This window comes from Phoca vitulina, unplaced genomic scaffold, assembly GCF_004348235.1.
Source record: "Phoca vitulina isolate PV1807 unplaced genomic scaffold, GSC_HSeal_1.0 scaffold64, whole genome shotgun sequence".
In the NCBI taxonomy this organism is placed as follows: domain Eukaryota; kingdom Metazoa; phylum Chordata; class Mammalia; order Carnivora; family Phocidae; genus Phoca; species Phoca vitulina.
Genome location: NW_022589767.1, coordinates 1,074,966 through 1,090,771, shown reverse-complemented (window position 1 = coordinate 1,090,771; position 15,806 = coordinate 1,074,966). Strand labels below are relative to the sequence as shown.

The 15,806-nt window shown below is 46.5% G+C and overlaps 1 protein-coding gene across 4 annotated transcripts in view; it reads right to left on the bottom strand.

The window, feature by feature from the left end:
• Positions 1-462: 462 nt before the first annotated feature.
• The window catches only part of ETV6 (ETS variant transcription factor 6), a 235,562-nt gene continuing 220,218 nt past the window's right edge, over positions 463-15,806 (bottom strand). For all 4 annotated transcript variants that reach the window (XM_032391709.1, XM_032391710.1, XM_032391711.1 and 1 more), the window contains exons 6-8: positions 10,374-10,516; positions 8,337-8,437; positions 463-4,772 (exon numbers count right to left, since the gene is read on the bottom strand). In XM_032391709.1, coding sequence (XP_032247600.1) covers positions 4,667-4,772; positions 8,337-8,437; positions 10,374-10,516 — 350 coding nt within the window. In that variant the 3' untranslated portion in view covers positions 463-4,666. The remainder of the gene's footprint in view (positions 4,773-8,336; positions 8,438-10,373; positions 10,517-15,806) is intronic.

Below are 15,806 nucleotides of genomic sequence, written 5' to 3'. Positions count from 1 at the left end.
TGTCGCTGAGACATTCTGAGCATGGGGGCTCTGAGCTGGGTGATGACCTTCCAGGTCATCATGGTCCTTTGTGTAGTCCTGGGCCCTACCTCACCTGCAGGCTCACATCCATGACTGCTGTAGGATTAAGGAGCTGTTCTATCGTGGGAGGACACTGGAATCACCTCAGTCCTCAGTGAGCTGCTAAATCTTTGGCACAGCACGGGACCCAAGCATCTCTGGTCGGGGCTCCTTCCGGCAGATTTCTCCACCTGTGGCAGATGCTCGGCTTTGAACTTTCTGCCCCTTCTGGTGCTGCTTGTCTCAAGACTCCCTGCAGACGGCTCTGTGACAGAGGCCGCCTGCCAGTGGAAAACCAGCACTGTACTTTATTCTGTAATTGAGTGGAGACAGGATTTACCTCATTGGCGTACCTTGCCTGTAGGACTCCATTTCACATTATTAAAAACAGAGACTTGGTCCTTTTTTTTTTTTTTATAAAAAATTTATTGAGATGATGCAATTATAGGCTTTTCTTTAAAAATTATTTGCAACTCACTGGCCCTGAGAAAAGGCATTTGTTTTTTGTTTTTTTTTTCTTTTTTGTTACATTCATTTGATTCAGTCCCTTATAAACCCCACACCTCATAAACAACAAGAGATTAGAAATTAAACAAAAAGAAAAAAGGAAAAGAAACTCTGGATTCGTTCTGGTTTGCAGGTGGTTGCAGTCGCAAAGAGAAATCTTCGAGAATGTTCACTTGGCGTGTGTGAAAGATTCGGGGAGTCTGTAGCTGTTTAGTGTTGATGCAGATGGGACCAAAGGAGCATCAGGTTAGTCTTCTGTGGTTTTTAGACAGGCAGGAACTATCATCCCCCTCCCCCCATGGCTTCCTTAGATCACTGCCTTCCTTCCAGACTTCTGCTCAGAAGAGGAGCAGGCTGAGTGGATAAAAACCTACTAGCACCGAACGCTAGGGCAAAAAAACCTGCCCTTTGTTTTTGGGTATTGCCCCAAATCTTTTATCTTCAGCTTCCTGGGTGGGAATGGGTCAAATGGGGGTATGGCCGGGCTGGATTCCACACCTCACTCTCCCTGGCATGCCGTCTGCTCCCAGGGCATCATCCTACCTCCTGGACACTCAGGTCTCCCTTCTGCAGAAGGGAGTGAACGTTTCAAAAATGTATTCAGAGTTGGAGCCTAGACAGTGAAAGGTGGAAACAGTGGTTACTTAGTCATTTAGGTGAATCCTGTCATAGCCATTGAAGTTTTAGCTAAAGCTACATTCTTATTTGGGCAAGATATCAGCGTAAAAAGACCCTGGGTCAGAGGGTTCCAAACACACTGTTGAGCGGAGAAAATCCATCAGTCTGTCATTCCTCTTTTTCTGTGGGGACGTCCCCCTCAAAGAAAGAAAGAAAGAAAGAAAGAAAGAAAAGAAAGAAAGGAAGGAAGGACTCAGGACATTGGTGACGCTGCCTTAGGCCAGAGATCAAGTTGCCTTGGGACAAAAAGACTGTTCCCTCCACATGGCCAGTGCAGCCAATCGCCACTGCTTTCCTCTGATGGAGAGGAGGCAATGCAGTGAACCCAAGATGCAGGCAAGAGAAGGTGCTAGAGAATTTCTAGCTGGAGATCAAGCGAGAGCGACCCCCCCCCCCCCGAAATAGCTGAAGGAAGCTCTCCCCGCTCCACGGTGCTCTTCTGCATTCTCCTTTCCTGATTTCTGATCTAAGCCAAGGAATCCCATGACAGCAGCAGGGAAAGGCCAACTATTCAGATCACAGACATGCTTTTCATGTGGTCCCAGGTGAACATGCCATCCCCCCCAGCACTTAGTGTTGAAGTTAAGAATTTCAGCTTGGATAGATTCTACAGGTTTAGCAGATGCTCTCGGGAGGGCAGGGGCTGTGCCCAATTCCTCTTTGAATCCCTCACAGTGTCTAGCAGGTGCTTCAGCCAAGTTTGCTGAACTGAAGCAGGTATCTCTGGGGTCTGCAGTGTGTAAGCACCGTATCTCTGGTGTCCGCACTGCCCAGGTGTTAGCTCAAAGCATAAATGAGGAGGACTTTTGCCTTTAAGGGAATCAACAGGAAATTCTTATTGGTAATATCTGGGTGGGAAATAAAGATCATATTGGAATTAGCACCTTCTTTTCTTCAAGTGGCTGAAGGTGTCATCCTATCTTACATATTCTTGCAGGGTATTGCTTTAAATACAGAAGTCCTTGGGGCCAAAGGGAATTTCCCTCCATAATTCAACTGTAATATTCTTTGAACAGTAAGAGCCTGAGCCCTTCTATCTGGGTAAAGTGAACAGAATGAGATGTTCTAATCTAAGAGCCACATCATGCCCTGTCTCTGATTTCATAGTCACACAAAGGGCCTCAGTCAAAATCCACCCTTTCTCTTCAGCCCTTAAATTCAACGGCCTTCACAACACACCCGGTACTTGGCTTAAGATCTCCAGTTGTGATCCAATATCAGTCATCTTAGAGGCTGGAGAATGTATCCCTGCATGCTGTTGATCGCTCCTGAAAGATATCTGTAGCATGCTGGGGTCCAGCTCAATTTCACCACCACTCAAGCAGACTGAGACCAAACCCTTCCTTCATCAATGGACCCTCCAGCCTCACACAGCAGGTCGTTGACCTGACCGCAAGCCCAACCTTCTGGAAGGTAGAGTTGGGGGAGTGCCTGACAGCAGAAGAGGCTGGCCACATCCATGTGTCTATCTGCGGTCTGATAAGAGGCAGGAACGGAGCACAACTGAAGAGCTTTGAAGGGCTCCCTGATTCCGGTGTCCTTGACCCACAGTCAATCTGTCCTTCCCTCCCCCCAGGCTGGTGTCCTTGTCAGTAAGGCTGGGGGACAATTCCTCCTGCCTGTGTTGCTCCAACCTCCACCTGCCTGACGCGGTCAGAAGTGGCTTGAGGAGCTACCCAGGGCTCTGGCAGCCTCCCCCTAAGTGCTGCTGATGGTGATGCTGGGAGCTATGAGATGCTCACCCGAGCGAGTAGAGGAAACAGAGAAACAAGGAGGGGGTGCTTTGTAAGGCAGGTCTAATCTCTTGGATTAAAAAAGACTGCCCTAATATTGGATTCTGAACCTGGGAATGGGAGAGTCAATTCAGGTGGCTAGAAAAGGAAAAAAACAAACAAACCCTAAAACAGCTTTCTAAAAATATCTGTTATCATCAAAAGTACTAAGAGGTGGCACTTCCTCATTTTACAAGATACTATGGACCTGATTTTGAGGTGTAAAAGAGCCACAACCAGGTCCATTCTGAAACACAGCTATGAAAGAAGAAGAAACAGGTAATGAATCTGAGGAGTTTCCTGTTTGCCCTGGCTTGGCAAACACCAGGAGCAAGTGACTGTGTACTCCAGGGTCCTCTCCTCTCAAATGCCCTGGGTCCTGTGGGGACCAGGAAACTTAAAAAAAAAAAAAAAAAAAAAAGGCTAGGAATTGGGGAAAAAAAAAAAAATCAGGTGAGGGCATGAAACTGACCACAAGATGGCCTCGGGACGGAGCAGAGAAGACCTTCTCCCTCACTAGCCTTAGTCACCTCCGCTGGAAGCATAAATCCCTCCTGCAGCACATTTTCCACCTAGTTTCTGACCATCAGGCCCGTGGGGTCCTTTTGTATTTTCCACCTTGCGGAACTTGCAAGCTAATCCCATGATGCTGGGGCCTTCCGAATGACGCAGACCCGCCTTCTGTCCTTAATCTTTCATCCTGCAGAACCACCAAGTCCTGGGGTTCTCACAGCCATGTGGGGGGCGGGGGCAGCCCGCTGGACTGGCATTTCTTTCTGGAGGACCGCAGCACCTGTGAGGTTTGGGGCCTCCCTCCGATGGGTAGCCAGATGCCGGGATGTGGGTTTGATTTTGCGGTGCCGCTGCAAAGCGCCCAGACCACTGATGCCGTCTGGGTGTCAACAATGCTCAAGACTCTCCGAGAGGCTCAACTCTGCTAAAAGGCATCTGAAGCTCAACAGCAGGCGGGGAGGGAGGACAGACGGGAGGCAGGGAAGGAAAGAGCGAGAGGGAGAAAAAGAGAGCTCTCCTTTTCACTTTATCTTTTTTAAAAGCATTTTTTTTTTTTTTTTTTTTTTTTCCAGCCAAGACCCAACAGCAACAGGAACAAACCTGATCCACATGGCAGGATAAAGAGGAACCTGAAACCCTTTGCAAGTGTTCTCTTTCCTGACCAGCTGGGCTTGCCGCACTTTGTGAGATTTGCAAAAAATAGATATATATAATAGATATATATTTCCATAGGAAAACAACCTCGGATGTCTTCCCCTGTATGAATGATGAAAAGTCAAACTGCATGGTCTTAAAAAAAAAAAAACAAAAAAAACAAAAACGAAAACACCATGAAACTAACAATAGGTGGATGGGTGAGGGTGAGGAATTACAGATGGAGAGGTTCCACAAGAGGAGGAAACGGAACCAGGAGTCCCAGGCTCGTGCCCTTGGCCAGAATTCCAGCCCCGCCTTCGCTGGGTGGTTTGTCTAAGGTGCTCTGGGGGCCCTCCCACTATGCGAGACAAGTGTCACTCCCACTTCCAGGTCTCTTCCGGTTCAGCTTGCAGTCCGCCTGCTCGCCACGCCTCCAGGGCCCTCATGGGCAGGGGGCCCCCGGCTGCTGACCCCCCTGCGGAGGCCGTGGCTTGGTTCCCTCAGCACTCGTCTTCTTGGTATATTTGTTCATCCAGCTCCTGGGACTCAAGGTGCTCCAGACGGTCCGTTCGGCCACTCATGATTTCATCGGGGGTTTTCATAAACCTTTGGAAGAGGAAAGGAGTCCAGAGATTACATTTTCCTCAAGTTTGTCCTCACCCTGAACTCTCAACTATAAGCGAAAGCCCCATCACCTCAAAGAGCTGGAGAGCTACTGAACCCGGCCAGTAATCTTAACTGAGCACAAACTGGAAAGCCTGAAAAATGGCCAAAGAACTATCAAAAGAGTCTAGAAGACAGCACCCCTTGGAGCTGTGTAGTGCTTTGTGTATGGCCATGCGAGGGAACCCTGGTACAGCTCACTGGTCCGTGTCTCTTATTTTTAGAGAGATTTTCCAATGACCTCTGGGAGCTGTAGATCCATTCCCATCTCAGGCTGTGAGCCCAGGGAATCATATGCAAAACTTGAATTTAACTCAAAGGACACAATTAAACGTTGAATGGAAAATTTTCATAACAGGGCAAGTTAGTGGTGCTTTTGGAAATTAGAAAGGCAAAAAGAAAGAATCCTTTTCACTGTTATCACTGATCCACCCAACATGCTAGCAATGAATCCCCGTTAGTCTATCTTCCTCTGCAGCTGGGTGCATACGGCAAGCCTTATCTTCTTGTTGGAAATAACATCGGCGACTTGTATCGACCACGATTTCCCTGGTTCAGGAAGGCAGCCTGGGTGGAGACCCTGTAGCCTCACCCTGGGAGAGCCCCCTCCACAGTCCCACTCAGGGCCTGCACACCTTTCCCTCCCCAGACACTCTGCCCTGCCACCAGATGAACTGTCTGAAAACATACTTTTGGTCTCGTGACTCCATGTTCAAAAGCCTACGATGAGCACTTATCAGATAAAGCCAAGGACACACTCTTGGGCTTGCCCACCTGGGCTGTCATCTCTACCTGGGAAACTCTGGGCCCCCGCTGTTTATGAACCCTTTACTCTAGCCTGGCCAGTCTTTTGTCTCATACAAATCATGGTTCATGCCTTCCTCCAAACCTGGCCTTCTCTCTTTACTCCTTTCTCTGAGTCCTGCCTCCTCATCAAAGAGCCACGTAATAGCACCAGTCCCTACTGAAATCTTCCTTCTTTCAATGCCTACAAATCCTGAAAGAGTACCCACAATTTAACACTTCACTTGATTATACACAAAGAAGTATTTTGTGGCAAGTCTGGCTTCTAACACTCATTTCCTCAAAAATGACCAACTCTCCTAATAGCACTATTCTGTCCTTTTATATTGTCGAAAATCACTCTTGGAAGCCTATGAACTTTCCAACTACTTCTGCTTCTCTTTTCTGCCCTTTATTGCTGAACTTCTCAAGCAGTATGATTTGTCAAGTCTGCAGTCTATCTTCTCCTTTCATCCCCTAACTAAAACCTCTCCCCACCATCTGAAGTCACTAACAATCTCCTGAGGCCAAATCCACACATACGCTGTATTTGGCGCTGCAAACTACCCCTTTCTTCTCTTGACTACTTTTCCATAATAAGCTTCTGATAGTCCACATCAGGCTTGTCTCAAGATACATTTATTGAAAGCCCCCAGAAGGTATAAAATTACATAAAATATAATCCTCTCCCTTCTAGAACCTCATGACCTAGTTGTGGGGAGAAGGACCTCACGTGTACAACTATTGCAAATGCAATGTGATTTAGGGCCAAGGGAATCCAAGAGATGATGGAGGAAGAGATCTCTGCGTGTTTGAGCAGTTGAAGAAGGCTGCATGAAGGGCAGGACACTTGAGATGGGCCTAGAAGGCATATATATCACAAAAAGCAAAAGTGAAAGGGATGTAGGTTTCCGGCACCGGGAATCATGTTAGTGTTGCAGGGCAGCTGGCTGGGTGCGTGATGAATTTGGAAGGCAGGAGAGTGGACCAGAGGTAGAAAGGATTATGAATTAATCTAGGTGTAAATCATAAAGTCTAGGCAGGGAAGCAATAATAATGCTTTCGCCCTTCTTACATCTCCCAGATTCTCACGAAAGCGCTTGTCATTGGTAGCCTCTGACCTGGAAGCTGCTGGTTAGAAATCTTGGGAAATGGGGTTTCCAGGCTTCTAGCCCCGATGACACAGAATGCAGTGGAAGGACAATCCAGCACAATGACTAACCTGGATATGGGAAGAGTCACTGATAACTCCAATGTCAAGGTTGGCCACTTAGAACAATGGTGACGCCACTGATGAGTAACAAGAATTCCGGATGCGGGGAGGGGAGGTTTCTAATACGCGAAGGTCTGTCTTGAACATTTCATGTCGGAGATACTGATGTGGTATTTCAGGGGACATGTACTATGAGAGGCTCTTGGAAATTGAGATTTGGAATTTCAGGAGGATTTCAGAGCTGGATACAGTCTAACCACTAAGGTGATAAGTGAAGCTGTGTATTGGGATCATTTCATCCAGGAAGAATAGGAGGACTAAGTTTAGGGTGAAGGATGAAGGGAAAGCATCAGCAGAGCCAGGGAAAGGAGGGTTCTTTTTTTTTTTACTTCAATCCATTCTGTTTCCAACTCTTGAACAGCCTTTTCTGTTGTTCTTGAAGATCTCAATTGTTTTCCCTCTTCCTAAGTTACCATAGTTCTTGCTGCTAAAGTCCAGGTTCTCTGCTTTTTCCAGTCTATCCCAGCATGCTCATCTATTCATACCGAGTGTCACTTTCTACCTCCCAATCCGTCTCTCTTAGCCCCATCCGAAACTCTTTTCTGTCCCACCTGCCAAACCCATAACCTAACGTCATGTGTGTTGATCCCACCTTCTCCCAGCCTTTCCTGGGTCTCCCCACGGCCATTACCACCAGTGTCAATTACCACCACTTCTACCTCTCCTGATTGGTCCTTTAGATCCCTTCTTCTTCCTCTTCTAATTCTTTCTCCTCTCTTGCATAGTACTTGGAATCACAATCTATGTGGTAGGTTAAATGGTTGGAACTCATTAGCTGTGAGGAAGTCTGGAAAGAGGAATGTCTAGTGCAGCAGTTTTCAGACTTTTCTGATTATAATGCATCGTAAAAAATACATTTCACATCATGACTCAGCATGTACAACACACATACACACACCCCCAAATTTTCATGAATCATTAGTCACTCTTATTTCATGAGATACAGTCTGATATTTTCAACTCTGTTCTATCCAATTCGGTTCTATTTCATTAAAAAAAAACAAAAACAGTTTTGTGACTGACTCATTAAATCTATTTCTTGATTCATGAACGGCTCACGACCTGCAGTTTGACAAACACTGGTTCAGAATGTGGCTTACAGGGTTGGGAACCTGGAAGCCTAGATTTAAAAGCTCGATGATGTTACTTTGGTTGTTCCTTTTAACTACACTGGGATGTTGATACTATTGGATCACTGCATAATTTTGAAAGGTGAGTCAGATTGTGTTTACTTAGTTTTGGCTTTATTCTAATACAGACATAAGTAAAAAAAAAAAAAAATTTTTTTTTCTGAAATTCTAACAGCCCAGCATCCGGTACCCAGTTTGTAGCACTGGATGGCTCTGAGTGTCACACAGGCAGGTAGAGACCTTAACAGTCTCCCTCCTCCCTCTTATTTCAAGAAAACAATATCCTCCCAAAAGAAGGAAAGGAGAAAAAGGAAGTGCTACCTGAACAAAAGCCTTTGTCCGGGCTCCTTCCTGATAATGTTTAGTTTGTAGTAGTGGCGCAGGGCTCTGGACATTTTCTCATAGGTCATGTTTGTTCTGTTCTGTTTGTTCAAAGGAGGAAGAGAGAAAAAAAGCACAAAGACACAGTGAAATCAACCTCAGAAAAGACACTGGGGAGCTATTAAAATAAAAGCTTTTCAGCTGCAGGCGCGGCCCCGCCGGGTGGGGAAAGCTCCCCGCTCCCCCCCCAGCTCCGGCCCAGCGGTGCCCACCCCCTCCGCTTTCACACGCCGCCAAGAGGTGTCCGAAGGTGAATCACCTTTTGTCAGAGGTCTTGGCGCTGCAGCTAAGAAAGCATATCCCACGGCAACCTCCCTGGTTTCCTTTCCCAAGACCAAGCTCTGCTCTGCTCAGTGAATTGCAGGGTCCCCCGATCTGTGGGTCATCCTTCACCTTCTGACCCACAGAGAATTCCTTTTTTTCTTTTCTTTTCTTTTTTTTTTTTTTAATTGCAGTGACCTTTCTCCAACTTGTGTTTCTGGTTTGTCATTTTAAGGAAGAGATTTTTTTGTTGTTGTTTAAATTCCTGTTCTGGAAGGAAGAATACAGTGGTTCCGAGCCCCGGGGGCTAGGGCACAGTCGGGAGCCACGACGGGATTTTTCTCGGTGACTCACACACCAAGGAGTCTGTCAGTGGGGCCTTGCCGTATTTGGTCATGGCCTACATCAGGTCTTCCTCAACGTGGCCCTGGGGCCTGCCCACCGCTCAGGCTGCCAACCTCCGAGGCTGCAGCCCCGGTGGGGCTGGGCTGTGCTCCCCTCCACCCCCTCTCACTCAGCTCACCTGGTGGTGTGTCTCCCAGGTGTCTTGCCTGCTTTGTCCCACATCTATCGGCCTGTGGTCAGGCCTGGACCTTGGTGACTCATTTGTTTTATTTTGAGTAGGGATACGGATGTATTTATTTAATTTTTTTTTTTTTTTTTGAGGGGGGAGACTCTTTGCTCTGTGTCTCTATTTTCTTTTCTTCTCCTGTGGTAAGAACACTTAACATGACCTCCAGCCTCTTGACAAATTGTTAAGTGCATCCTACAGTCGTGGTAACTCTAGGTACGAGGTTATATAGCAGAGCTCTAGAACTTACCCATCTTGCTTCATGGAAACTTTCCGCCCATTGATTAATACTCCCCTCTTCCCTCCTCTCCCCAACCCCTGGCAACACCATTCCACTCTCTGGTTCCATGAATCTACCCTATGAATGGAAGCAGGCAATGCTTGTCTTTCTGTGACTGGCTTATTTCACTTAGCATAATGGCCTCAAGATTCCTCCATGTTGTAACCCGTCACAGGATTTCTTTCCTTTTTAAGGCTGAGTAATATTCCACGGAATGTATACACCATTGTTTCGTTATCCAGTCATCCACAGTGGACATTTAGGGTGTTTCACTCACTTTTTACATCTATGTACTTTGACAGTTTTCCTAACTATAAAAGGCTGCATCTTTTAAATTCCAGCCCCTCTTCCCAGCATGGAAAAGTGTGGGGCAAACAGTTCTGGCCTGTTTGCATTTCAAGGGATGTTGCAAAGTCGGAGGATAGGCATTTCCACAGAGAAGGGGGCTTTTGCAGCCATGGGAGTTTCTAACCGAGCAGAACAGAAGCGACCCTTCCCCACTGCCTTGTGAGTCCCAGAGCCCTGTGGAGCTTCCCTGTTCCCCAGCTCCTGGCGACAGAAGGGTGGCAGGGCCAGCTCGAGAGGATGGGATGGAGGGCTGCTCCCAACGTGGCCCTATCAGACCCAAGGGGTGCGAAGTTAACTGGCCCCCAGCATAAGTAACAAATGGAAGGTGGCATCTTTAATTATTTCCTTCCCTTTCCAACTGTCTAATTGTTCGCCCCGTGAGAAATAAACTAAATAATGAGGGGCACACCGAGGAGACAGAAGCCAGGCAATTATCCTCCTACCCAGAAGATAAAGGCTTTTTTTTTTTTTTTTTTTTGGCACTAGTTGGCAGAGTAAATAGCTGGTACCCGTTTACCTTATGGTTTCCCCATAGTCGAGCCAGTCCATTGGGATCCACTATCCGGAATATTTTGGATTCTTTGTCCTCCCATCGGATGAAGTTTTCGTACCGACTGTCAGAAAGCAACTGATAGACATAATCCCAAAGCAGTCTACAGTCTACAGAGGAAAAGGGCAAGAAAACACTTTTGAATAGGTTTCTTGTTGAGGCACTAAGAACAAGTAACAGAAAATAATCAAGTAGTCACTTCTGCCTCCTATGGACTGATGGTCTTTCTTATTTCGCAGTGAGACCAGGGCCCAGAGAGACCTGGCAGATGGTGCTGGAGAAAGGCGACCCTTGACCTGTGGAGGCCTTGGAGACCATCCCAGCCATCCGCCTCCCTCCACAGATGAGGACGCGGTGACCTGGAAGAGGAAGCAGCTTGTACAAGGTCATGACCAATGACTTGACCTTGAGCAGAGCTCACATGAAAGACAGAGAGCAAGCCAAAAGAGAGGGTAACACTAGGCTGGCGGGGTCAAAGGGCGGGAAGAGAGTCCCAGGGTTCCAGGCAAGCAGCATGGTCTGGTTGGTGGTACTGCAAGATTACTCTGGGGTTGGAGGCTGAATGGACAAAGACGAGAAGATCAGGGCAGAAAAGAAGTGTGATGCGTGAAAGCCTGTGGGAAAGAAAACTCTGTGGTTTGCTGATTGGGAGCTGTGACTAGCGTGGTTTTCAAGAGGACAGATATTTTCTCATTACGCCCTATTTTGGAGTTCTTTAAAATTGTTTTCTCATAATGAAATCAGGGTAGAAAGGAACCCAAGTCAAAAAAATCACTTTCCATTTGGAGGACTGACGTTCCGTCACTTGGTCAGGCCACAAATATTTATTAAGTGAGTTAATACAGGCCAGGCACTGTGCTAGTCCTCGACTTTTGGCTGTGGCTTGGCATATTAAAGAGAAGACAGCCTGCACCCTTTTCCCTTGTTCTAGTGTTTTCTGGATGTGCTGAAATGGTATGTGGTTTGCCCTCCGGCACCCTGGATAGGTGGATGGAGGCAGACCTGTCCTACCTAGGTGTGCTTTCTGTACCGGCCTCCAGATGAGAATAGGAGGCTCTGATTTCCAGGGGTTCACTGTTGATTCTGGGAGCCTCGGCAGGCCCTAGCCATAACGGCTGGTAGTGAAGGATCAATGATCGAATTCTGTGTGTTTGCTCAGCACTTTCCTTGCATCCTTTCTAATCCTTGGAGGCCCCAGGTGGCTGGGATTAGAATTCTGGGTCTCTTGCACGACACCGTGCTGACTTCCTTCTGTTGGGTCAGGCCTGGCACACCTGGAGGGCAGTGTCTAATGGAGACTTGGAATAATTTAGAGCCAACACGGTCACCTCCCAGGGAATGAAACACACCCTTCTCGGGAGTCTCTTTACAAGGGGAATTGAGTCAGGTCACCTTGGGCAAATTTCTTAAACCTCCCTGAGGTTGTTTCCTCATACATGAAACAGGAATAACACGTCCTTTACAGGATTACCGTATTAGTGATGGCACAAGCGAAGGGAAAAGTCATGAAAATAACAACAACGCCATGTATTGGGTGCTGTACTCAGGCACTGTGCTTGTATTCCACAAGCATGGCTGCTCTTGACCCTAGTAACCCCTCGAGAGGCAGGTGCTGTTGCTATTCCTATTTTATGGACGAGGAAGCTGGGGCGTAGAGGTCTTGGTAATTTACTCCAAGGGCACAGCTCATGGGTGACACCTGTAGGAGTCCAGGCTCTGCGCCGCTCTTCCTGATGGTTAACAGGTAGATATTTGTACAATTTTAGGACTTTCCAGAGCAAGGTTTCGCTCTGTTCAGTGCAACCGTGCTGAAATCCGGCCTTTTCTCTGAATGGCAGAAGGAAATGTGGCATTTTCTAAGAGGTTTCATCTTTCAAGAAACTAACATGAAACTTAAAATGACCATAAATATTCTCTTACGGTAGCCTCCCCCCACCCCACCCCCAGTTATCTGTGTCCAAACATTAATGGGATGTGCGTGTTTTAGAACAGGACGAACTGCTCTCTTCTTGAAGCAAAGACACCGCAGACTCTGGGAGCTGAACCCCATTCTGGCGACAGAAGCAGCCAGTCACTTCCATTACCCCCCTGCCAGCCGGGGGGAGAGAGCGGGGGACCCAATCCTCACACCATAAAGCACCTGGAGAAGTCCGCGTCACACGAGTGCAGGCTGAGAAGAATCTAGCTCATTTTTAAGGCACTTGTCACAGGACGACTCTAGCTGCTAAGCAAAGCGGTGAGGTCGGCAACGTGTCTTCACCCTCCTGCCACCTCCTTGCCTCACATTTTTACTACAGATGGAAAACAGAGGACCGAGCTGTGGATTCAGTGTTTGTCCTACCATCAAATGGCAGAGACATTTTAACTTCCCCGCGATCGCTTCCAGTTGGAAAGCGTCTGACAAAACCAAATATCATCACATAAAATGCCAGCAAATTAGAAGGAACGACAAAGGGGGTCTGTGGGTCTAACTCCTATATTGCTTCTCTACAGGGGAGAAATTGTGTCCGCTGCGAAGAGGCCTGATGGCACCTTTGGATTCATCTGGATTGGGAATGCGAGTCTCTAGAGTGTTCATTTGACTAACACTTAATAATAAAAAAACTGCCTTTAGTAGTTGATATAAAGAAATTGTGCCCATAGGAAGCTGAGCAATATATGGTTACTGCCCTCACGTCTCAGCCAACTGGAGCCAAAGCATAGAGTGGACGGTCCTTCCATTCCCACCCGAGTGCGGACTTTTACTTTCCTTGTTTCTGTGGCTTCTGTTTTACTGGCGCTGTGCATTGTATTTCTTATAAAACGCTACAACGGGAACCAGGCCATCTCTCCAAGTAAGGGCTTAAGCAGCACTGGGCTACCATGCTGGTTTTTCAGAGGCATCGAACTTGGACCTTTATGTAAACCATTTACTAAAAAAGATCTAGAAAGTTATCACTCTTTGGTTGGTAAATGAAGGGCAGGGCTTACCAGAGAACAGGCTTTACCTATACGTTTCAAGAACATTTGACTCTTGCAGACTTTTCCCTTTCATAAATGTGAAAATAACCCCAAACAAGCTGCCAATTGATCACTTTAAATGACATTTAAACCAGCAAAGCCAACTTTAGCTGAGTAATAAAAATATGTTGACATTCAAGACATATTGAATTACTCCATCGTTAACAGAGTAGCAACAGGAATTTTGTGGCATAAAGCAGTTGTTTCAAACTCAGAGTATAAGTGGCTTTTATAACACTTTTGATCGTTTTGTGTTTCTTTAGTTAAAAATTATTCCAGATGATATATATAAATGCCTGACCACGTAAGATTTTTTTTCTTTTTCTTTCTTTCTTTCTTTTTTTTTTTAACAACTGAAGTTCAAGCCATTGGAGTTATTTTGTTTTTAAGATTTCAATGAAATAAGAGGCAGATCCTTTTTAGTTCCCTAGATCCTCTGGAGGTTGTTACGTGCAATTTTTCAGCTCTGTTGAAATCCACATGTGCACAGATACAATGTTCTCTGATCATCAACGAAAATGCTTAATACTATATAATAAAACTCACGAAACTCTATAAATACAAGAGTATCCTATTACAAAACACTTGAACATGCATGTGAAAAAAATTTATATTACAAGGTATTCATTAATTTTAAGTGCATTTCTCTTAAACTAAAGGGTCTTCTGTATTAAGGCACATGGGTATTTTAAACAAATGTCCATTATTTGGATTGTCTCTTCCATGAGAGGAAGTTTATTAAAGGGTTTAGCTCCAGTGAAGTGCCATTTTCCAGTTGCAGAGAGAACATTCTCTCTCTTTCCTGCTGGGTGAGGTGCCCTGGGTGTCCACAGCTAAAAGCATTGTAAAAAATCCCTTCCTGTGGTTAAGGAGAAATATTTTCACTCCCATGTCTGTCTCCTACCAGAGACTCATTGTACATGCTCCCGGAGCATAGACTGTAAAAAGATGGGCAATTCACACATAACCAACATGGTTTCTAATGAAAAAACCATGCTGGACAAAACTGATGTTTAAAAATCTGAGTGGGCAAGTCAAGTTATTGACAAAGGGAATGTTTAATGATGGTGGTTAATTAAAATGTTGGGAAAGCTTCTGAGAAAGTAATTTGATGTTGTTTTAACTGCCCAAATGGAATTTTAAATGAAGGTCTGTAAACTGGAGTTCCGTGGGGATAATCACCAACTCACCAGACACCGAGTGTCCCTGTTTCATTTCTTTCAATTTATTGCAAAAATTAATAAATTTATTTCAGGTTCAGCAACAAAACAGGTAAGTAACATCCAAAATAAAAGTTGCCACTCTGCATGATAGCAGTGGTTCTAACCTAGGGGCAATCTTGCCCAGGAGGGAAGGGAACACTTAAAGCTTCAGCCCCCAGCTGGAACCTCACTGCGCCCGGCCCCTGCTTTGCTCAGGTGGGGGCAGCCTGGGAAATCGCATCCCTACCTCCCGGCAGTCACGCTGTATTACAGAAATGTGTGTCCTTACACAAACTGGAATTTCCAGTCTCCTCCAGCTCCTTCTATTATTTTCCGCCCAGCCACTGTGGCTGTTACCGTTTTATCTTTTAAAAACGCTGTCCTGAAACTTCCTTCTCTTTTAGGGCTCTTTGATTTCTCGGTAGTTCACAGTGAAAATAAACGGTGGTGACTCAGCCAGTTTGAGAAGTCAGAGCCATGTGGGACATTCCTGAGCAAAGCCTCCGAGGTGAGAGGGAGTGCAGAAGTGAATCTCCAAGGAGATAAGGAAACAAGGGCGCCTCGAAGGGGTGCCCTTGGGGCTCAACGGCCGGGCCAGCTCCGGGTGGGCAGTGGGGCTGGCTGTACCCCCTGCTCTCCCCTCATTCTCTGCAGCCCTGCAGTAGAGCAAAGAGAAGGACCTTAGTGCTTGGTCATCAGCCGACTGGTGCTGTGTATCTACATTTTGTCTCATTAGTACTCCAAAGTGCCTGGAAATGGGTATTAGTATTCTCATTATGATGGAGAAAGAAGGCAGGCCTCAGGGACAGTCAGCACCTCTGCTGGGAGACAAGGACTGGATTCCAGTTCTGCTTGTTCCTGAGTCCACGCTTTCCCACGGGCTCACGCTGCTTCCCGGGGAACATTCTAGGCCAGCTGTTGATTAGGACCCTGGGTCGGGAGCCCTCTGGGGTTCTGCAGAGGGTTATCTGCCTGAGACGGTGTGGGATGATGTGGCTCTTCTAGCTGGTACTGAAACCCTGGGCCCCTCTGGTTTAAGGAGACATCCCATAGCACTGTCCTTTCCTTCCTCAAAACAGACATTGACACGCCTGCGAGCAAAGGTGCACATATGTATGTCTGCCTTACCACCAAGGCCCCGGGAAGAGACTGTCCCTCATCACTGTCATACTAAACCCTTTAGGCTTCTCTTTTATAA